At 31.7% G+C, this 8,612-nt stretch overlaps 1 protein-coding gene across 1 annotated transcript; it reads left to right on the top strand.

Annotated features, from left to right (window-relative positions):
- The first annotated feature begins 2,881 nt into the window (after window positions 1–2,881).
- LOC129317778 (AP-4 complex subunit mu-like) lies at window positions 2,882–8,402 on the top strand. The gene is made up of 13 exons (XM_054962153.1): window positions 2,882–3,072; window positions 3,988–4,082; window positions 4,437–4,640; window positions 5,145–5,261; window positions 5,362–5,490; window positions 5,640–5,751; window positions 5,927–6,021; window positions 6,114–6,218; window positions 6,294–6,388; window positions 6,739–6,827; window positions 7,311–7,381; window positions 7,612–7,671; window positions 8,130–8,402. The coding sequence occupies exons 1-13, from the start codon at window positions 3,015–3,017 to the stop codon at window positions 8,226–8,228; spliced, it is 1,329 nt and encodes a 442-aa protein (XP_054818128.1). The 5' UTR covers window positions 2,882–3,014; the 3' UTR covers window positions 8,229–8,402.
- Window positions 8,403–8,612: the final 210 nt, after the last annotated feature.

Here is an 8,612-nt window from a genome sequence, read left to right as displayed (position 1 = left end):
ACACACGGCATAGTAGTTATGAAATCAGGACTTCACTCGCAAGTTTCCACGTCCGTTAATCAGCAAAATATCAGGCTTGCCTGCTTGGGAGTTGGGCGGAGCCATACATGACAAGTTTTAAATGTATTTGTGGAACTAACCTGAGATGACCGATGAGCAAGGTATATAAAATCGGATTGATCATTGAACCAGTCGCGATACTGGATTACAGATTAGTGATTCAACCGAGGGTTGAATCGGTCATAAACCGGTCATGATTAAAATAATACAATTTAAATAAAAAGATATTAATTATAAAAAAGTCAATCAAATTCAACCACTCAAAAGTTCAACAATAATAAAATATAACACTTTAAATATTAATCCTTAATTCCTTACAATTACAATCCTTTAATCATTAAAAAGTCTAAAAGTCTAAAACTAATATTCATCATAGTCATTTCATTTCTTCAAGGCAGGGTTTGAAAAAAAAAAGCCCCCAAAATGATGTCTTTTGGGGTTTTACCCTGAAAAAAAAAATTAACCCAATTAATCCAGTCAAACTATCAGGTTGGCTGAGTTATACTGGGTTGACCGAGTTAAACTGTGTCAGTCTCACACCAATTTAATCATAAACCCAGAGGGGAGAAGGGATTGGATTGTCGAGTTGACCTGGTCGATTTGGGTTTCTAAACCATGCCGATAAGAGATCAATAAAGAAAAAAGAGATTTGGCCTCCAAAAACAAAGAAAAAGAAAGGGCAAAGAAGCTGGTGCCTCTGGTTGGAGTTATTAACATATTTATTTTAGCTTATTTTATAAAAAAAATATTTATTTTTTAATTTATTTTATGAGTTTTTATTATATGTTTTAAATTTTTTGAAAATAATTAAAATTTAAAAAATATTTTTAATTATTTTAAAAAGTTACTTTTAAGTAGTTTTTAAAAATAATCTTATGTGGCAAATGAGAAAGAGTATTTTAAAGAAATAAAATACTAAAAAATATTATAAATTTTTAAAATAATATAATAATAAATTATTTTTATAAAATAAAAAAATAAAAAATATGTCACAAAATTGAAAAATAACCAACAAATTACTTATAAAATAATATAGTACCCATTCATTTAATATTTAAAAATAAATAATTTTTATTTAGTTTAAAGGTTTTGTAAAACAAAATTTTATTTTATCAATATTTTATAAAATTTAAAGAAAAAATATAATTATTAGTCCTTATATTTTTATTAGGTTTTATTTTTAATTTTTTTATTTTTAGTCTCTATGATTTTTAAAAAATTGGATAATGTTTATTTTTTAAATCCCAATATTTTTAATTTTTAATTTTTATAAGGATTGAAAATATTAAAAAAATAATAGCTACTAAAAGTAAAATTAGTTAAAACAATGAGAATCAAAGATTATGGACTTTTTTAAAATTATTTTTATTTTATTATTTTAGGAATTGATGTTCTATAAAATTTATTTTAAAAAACAATAAGAATAAATATTTTTTACATTATATGTCTTTTTAAATTTAAAGTATGTGTGGTTGAGAATTTTTAAAGAGAAGGGGAGGAGCTCCTCTCCTCTCATTTAGTTAAGAAATTTTGGAGGGGAGGGGAGCTAAAATAACCCCTCCTCTCCCCTTATATTGCTTCCTTTTAAATTAGGATTTTTTTTGAAAGAGAGTTAATTTTTTTGATTATTTTTCCCTTATTTAATTTTTTATATGTTAAGTATACTCATAATTATAAAATTTTTTCTTCATATTAGATTGTATTTCACTCCCAAGTCAACTAGCCTCGTTGAATTTTTTTAAAAAGTTACATTTAATCATATTTTATTATATATATATATTTATTTATTTTTTTTATAAAAAATTATTAAATATAATTATTGATTTAATTTTTTTCACATATTGACAATATGATAGGATGAAAGTAAATTTTTAAAAAAATTATACAATTTAAATTGACGTGTAAAATTATTTTCTATAAAAAAATTTAAAAATTTTTAAATTAATGTATAGTGATATAAAGTAAGTTAGTTATTAACTCCCTTTCCCTTTCAAATTAAATAAAAGATCATTAAAAATTCTTTCCCTCCTAAATTACATGGATACTAATACATGTTCAAACACGTTGATACTTTAATTTTTAAAAATATAAGATACGACACATTTTCAATATGTGTATATATATTTATAAAAAATATTAAAAATATACTTTTAATTTAGAAAGTATTTAAATTAGAAAATATATATAATCCTTCATAATAATACCAAGTAAAATATAATCATTAATTATAGTTTTATTTTATCTATATATAATTGTTTACCATCTAGTCCTTACTAATATGTATAGTATTAATATTTCTTCTTTTCAACCATCATAAGATTACATTTTTTACATTTTTATAATTAAAAAATATAATATTTTTTCTTTTATTATATTCAAAATTATTTTTTAAGAAAAATATAATTTTTGAATTTAAAAGTAAAGCAAAAAATGATATTAGTAATAAAAAGTTTAATATTGCAAGTTTTAATAATTTTAATTTTTTAAAAAGTTTTATTTTTTAAATATTGATTAGTAATTTAAAAGTATTCGGTATATATCAAAAATTAAAATTTTTAAAATTAAAAAATATTATTGTAATACTTTATAAACACATAATGAAAAAATATCGGTGAGTATTAATATCAAATGCCACCTCGATATGAATTTGTGAGGTAATTTACCTCTAACAAAATTAAATAAAATAATATTAAAATTTCCTCCTCATCTCCCTCTCGAACCAAACAGTTGAGCGAAGATACCTCCGTGAGCAAAACGTGGCAGTTCGCAAATAAAAAACAAGGCCAGCAAAACAAAACGTGGCAATCCGAGTTTGCTTGTTGGGCCCACCGTCTTCCACTCTGACCTAACACGAAAAGAAGGAAGACGGTAAAGGATTGCGAACCCGCGGACTCGAGTTCCGAGCTCAAAATCCGGAATTGGGATAGCCAGCGGAGGGAGTCAAGGCTGTCAACATGATCTCTCAGTTCTTTGTGCTTTCACAGAGGGGCGATAACATCGTCTTTCGTGACTGTGAGTTTCTGTCCTTTAATCTTATCTATGTACTGCTCCTTCACTCTGATCAATTCCATGATTCCATCTTCTTTTCCCATTTGGGTCACGGAAGCAGGAATTAAATTAAATTGTAATTAATCATGGAAAATTCGACCTAATATGAGGGTCTCTCGTTTTGACCAAGTAATCGCTCGGCTAACTGTTTCCTTCCTTCTCACTTCCGAGCAGTCGAAGCGTTATTGCTTCTGTAGCAGAACATGCTTCCCCATTGACCATATAGCTGCCACTGTTAAGTGCTCTGTTGTCCGTGAATTTGTTCTTGGTTTTTCTTTACACTTGTTTCATTCTTTTATTTGTTCATGAATGCCATAGGACTTTATTTATCTCACATGTGACACTTAGACATTTTAGAGGGCCCTCCGGCCTGGCTTTATAGGTTCTTTACTTTCAATTACCATCCTCATACTAGAAGGAAACCCTTTCGTTTGATATTCATTCAATTGTATAGCAAATTTTCCTTTTCAGGAATGATGGTGGCTGAACTTCCTATTTTAACCAGTCCCCGTAGGCGATTTATCCAAAAATATATCGTTCACAAATTCTTTCTTTTTCGTGGGCAGCGTTAGTCATAAATAATTTACACTCTCCTGACATCGCAGTAGTCATGCCTTATCACTCACTAAGAAATGCAGAAATATTAAGAAGGATAGTGCTCCTTGCAGATGCTAAGAAAGCCGGCAATCACTATAAACGTAGCGCAGGCCACAAACAAGAAAATTAATGCAAATGAGCTCTCGAATCCATCTGCGTCTGCCTAGGATGGTCCCGAAACAAACTAGATGTGAATAACCGAGAGAGATGAATTAATCAATTTTGTTCTGACTTGTGGCAATTCACAATTTTTTCTTCTTTTTTTTTTAAAATTAAATGCAGATCGTGGCGACGTACAAAAAGGGAGCGCAGAGACATTTTTCCGCAAAGTGAAGTTCTGGAAAGAGGATGATGAAGGAGACGCTCCTCCTGTATTTGTCGGTATTCTCTACATGATAAGAAATTGTTTCCTTTCAATTTTTTGATTCATAGAATATTTTTATAAATTCCTAGTAGAATAAGGCTTGTTGTTGTTACTATGGTTGTATTCCTAGGCAGAATTTTCCAGGAACATCATATCTGAGATTGACAGTTCTGAGACATATCTCTTTGCCTTGAGTAATTCATCAGTTTCTTTCACCTTTAGTCATGGATTACCCTGTTATTTCTTTGCATTTTCTTATTAAATTGAAGGGAAAAAAAAACATAGATTCTAGACAACTTTTCCTCAATTTCATCCTAATCATTAGTTTGTCCTGTTGTCTCATCTGACGCTGTTTTTTTTTTAATAGAATGTAGATGGCGTTAACTACTTTCATGTGAAGGTTTCTGGGCTATTATTTGTTGCCACAACAAGAGTCAATGTCTCGCCTTCTCTTGCTTTGGAACTTCTGCAAAGAATTGCTCGTGTCATCAAAGATTACCTTGGAATTCTTAATGAAGATTCATTGCGGAAGAACTTTGTGCTCGTATATGAATTATTGGATGAAGTCATTGTAAGTATTTAGTATTCTTCCTTGGTTCCACTGAATTTGGAGTACTTGTCCAAAAGTATCATCCAGCAATGCATTTACTTTGTAATTGAGGTGGTTTAGGCTTTGGTGAACAAATCATTTGCACGTTGTCTTTATGATTCTAAGATTCATACATTACTTTTGGTCATTATCTTCGGTGATTCCTTTCTTTCAGTTTCTCATCTACAGCTGCTCTTCACTTTTCATTTGCCTAGTCTGAGAATCTCCTCTTAACTCTTCATGATGATCTTTTGTGAAATTTTCTTATGATAATTTCTCAATGTCTTTGGTGGTTTTTATGGATTAAAAACAAAATTGAAACTAAATTCCCTGCATTGTATGACTTATATTAATAGTTACGAACATTTGAATTCTGTTTTTACTTTTGTCTTTAATTTTTTTTTAAGCTTGTCATTTTGCCATGTTTATGATTCCATCATTTCATTTTAATCAATATGTACGTTTACTGAAATTTATTCATACCAGGATTTTGGATATGTCCAAACTACATCAACTGAGGTTTTGAAGTCGTATGTTTTCAATGAGCCAATTGTGGTTGATGCTGCACGATTGCCTCCCCTTGGTCCAGCATCCATTTTTATGGTAACCGCTTTTATAGTCAGTTACATGCAATAGGCATACGCTGTTGGTTGTCAAGATGGATTTATGATCTCATTCCCTTTCAAAACACTTGTATCTGCAGCAAGGGACCAAACGAATGCCAGGAACAGCTATCACGAAATCTGTAGTTGCAAATGAACCTGGGGGTAGGAAAAGGGATGAGATTTTTGTTGACGTGATTGAGAAAATAAGTGTTACATTCAACTCCAGTGTGAGTTTTTTAAGTTATTTTTATCTGAAGATTTTTCAATCCCTCTTGCTGTATGTTTCTCTCTTATAGGCATCTATGAATTCAAACTTTTGAAGCACTTTGACAAGAATTTATCACTCACTTTGACAAGAATTTATCACTGGAATCAGGGATTCATACTTACTAGTGAAATAGATGGCACCATCCAAATGAAGAGTTATCTTACTGGCAACCCAGAGATTCGACTTGCTCTCAATGAGGACCTAAGTATAGGAAAAAACGGTAGGTCAACTTGTGGTATAGTTTGTTTTCCCAGAAATGCTATTTGGTTTTTTTTTTTTTACTCCTCTTGTTATGAAGCGTGGTCTTTACTGTTTAATATTACATGGCTTCCCCTTTGAGTTTTGCTAAATCTTTTCATTCTTTCCTGATGTCATTCAGTCTTCTCTTTTGACAGACTATAGAAGCTCAGGGGCTGTTGTCCTTGATGATTGTAACTTCCATGAATCTGTACACCTTGATAACTTTGATGTTGACCGAACTTTGATCCTGGTAATGCATGGTTGATCACCAATTCACCATCGATATATCAATTTGAAAGGCTTGTACGATGAGTCTCTTGACAAATCATTGCTTCATTGTAGGTGCCACCTGATGGTGAATTTCCTGTCATGAATTATAGAATGACTCAACCATTTAAGCCACCCTTTCGTATAAATGCATTGATTGAAGAAGCAGGACCTCTTAAGGTGATTTGAACTCCTATGATTTTCTAGGTCTTGATCTCTTGTTTATCAAACTAAAAGTTTACTGTATTTTCATAGGCTGAAGTGATAATCAAAGTGCGAGCTGAGTTCTCCCCAAGCATCAATGCTAACACAGTTCTCATAGAGATGCCACTACCAACATTTACAACTCGGTATTTCAACCATCTTCCTGGTTCATATACATATAAGTTACATTGCAGAGGCACATATTTTGCTGACACAGCCTAATACACATTAAGTTTTAGTTTGAGGTAAAGGTCATTCTTGGGTTTTATGTCCTTGTTGTACCTTTTACATTACCTTTGACCCACTGAACCATGATGATAAAGATAAACAGGATAAGGATGATGAAGCAGATTTTGAGACAATATGATTGAACTTTAGGATTTCCTGATATGGGTGTACACATCTCAAAAGCAAAGCAATGGGTGCTTTATTGTACATTTGAAAGTCTTCTTACCATCCTAATTGCTGGTTTTTCCTACCTGCTTGAAACTCTCAGTGTTAACTTTGAGTTGGAGCCTGGGGCTGTTGGAACAACCGATTTTAAGGAAGCAAACAAGAGACTGGAGTGGGGCATAAAAAAGGTATTTCTTAACTTATGATCTGTTATATTTCCCAGATGATTGATTTATACAACACAACAACAAAGCCTTTATCCCACTAGGTGGGGTCGGCTACATGGATTGCAAGACGCCATTGTGCTCTATCATTTATTAAGCTTTTAGAACTATTATTAATTAAGAGATCACGTTCAAAACTTCCAGAGTGTTCTTTAGGCCTTCTCTACCTCTCTTAATCGGACTCCAAGTTATATGTTCCATTTTCTCTGGTGCCTCCCTTGTCTTCTTTGTACATGCCCAAACCAATCTCAAACCGATTTTACCATTTTTTCCTCAAAGAGGTGCCACCCTCACTTTTTCACGTATGTGCTATTTCGAATTATGTTTGATTTTATGTTTTCACAATTATTGTCTTAGCTCCACTGAAGTTTCCATTGGCATCATTGAGGCTATTAGATATTTTGTAAGAGTGGATTTATAGTGTTGAATGGTCCATTCACTGCAGGTTGTGGTGGTGGAACTGAGCATACTTTACGTGCAAAACTGACATTTTCACCAGAAATACATGGTACCCATGCTACTGTGAAATTTCTTCTTCTTCTTTATTAAAAGATCAAATAAATTAAAATAGTTACACGGACATAATCGACACGACAAACACACACAGAAACATAAACATGACCGAAGCCTTGCAACAAACAATATTTAACTTGTTGTATTGGCACAATAATTTAACTTGTTTTGGATGTTTGACAAAATATATTCCCGCTTCTATAATTTATTGTTTGTATGAGCACAGGAAATATATGAAGGAAGCTGGGCCTATTAGCATGTCCTTCACTATACCCATGTACAATGCTTCAAGGCTTCAGGTAAAAATATAGGAAAAATTTTTGAACCTGCGTTTTAAATACACTTCACGTTAATTGGCTGAAATTGAATGCCTTGTTCTTGAAATTTTTCATGGTTCTGATTGAACAATGAGCCAGATCTGGCTAGGGATGTCGTGACAAAAGAGTTCTCTTTATCTAAGCATTTAAATGGTGTCTGTCTATATCATTGGCCAAAAGAAAAACGGCTTCTGTCTATTATATGGAATTTTTTGTTGAATCTGGTTTTCTAGTCCACTATGGCAAGAATTCCAATACAATTAAAGATTAACCTATTATCTACAGGTAGATAAACTGGGTCATGATCTTTGTGATTTTAAGGATATCATATAATCAACTTTATTACCCGTTATTGCCAGCTGTTTCTCATATTTTTTTCTACTTAATTTGCAACTTTTTTGGCCTCGAGTAATTTTAAGATCCCGTTTGTTGTGCCACAGGTGAAGTACTTGCAAATAGCGAAGAAGTCAAAAGCGCATAATCCGTATCGATGGGTTAGATATGTCACCCAGGCAAATTCATATGTTGCTCGGTTGTAAAACAATCGCATTTCTCCGAATTCTATAGCTGCCTACCTTTTCAACGTATTTTGTAATAATTAGTGTGGGCCTCCAATTATAGGCTTGGTAAACATGTTATGTTATATACTAAGTAAATATTTCACATTAATGTGGCCGTGAATCATTCCAGAAAAAACTGACATTCTATGATTAGGTTGACCGGGTACTGGATCTTGTGTCCGTTTTTCAACACTTCAGGTCAAAAGATGGTCTGGTTCCCAACGTCGAAAACAATAATCTCTAGTAAACTGAATTGAAATTAAAAATTAAATTGAATCAAAGTAAATTTTATTTATTTGATATGATTTATTTGGTTTTTTGATTTGATTTATTTTTTTTAAAAAAATTTATTTGATCTATTCG

This window comes from Prosopis cineraria, unplaced genomic scaffold, assembly GCF_029017545.1.
Source record: "Prosopis cineraria cultivar Desert tree isolate PC_DT_omini unplaced genomic scaffold, ASM2901754v1 PC8, whole genome shotgun sequence".
Classification (NCBI taxonomy): Eukaryota; Viridiplantae; Streptophyta; class Magnoliopsida; order Fabales; family Fabaceae; genus Prosopis; species Prosopis cineraria.
This window is presented reverse-complemented; position numbering and strand designations above follow the sequence as displayed.

Coding starts and splice junctions, on each gene's coding strand:
- LOC129317778 (XM_054962153.1), top strand. CDS start 3,015: ATGATCTCTCAGTTCTTTGTGCTTTCACAGAGGGGCGATAACATCGTC. Junction 5,491..5,639: donor GTGTTACATTCAACTCCAGT/GTGAGTTTTTTA, acceptor CACTGGAATCAG/GGATTCATACTTACTAGTGA. Junction 7,382..7,611: donor TACATGGTACCCATGCTACT/GTGAAATTTCTT, acceptor AAATATATGAAG/GAAGCTGGGCCTATTAGCAT.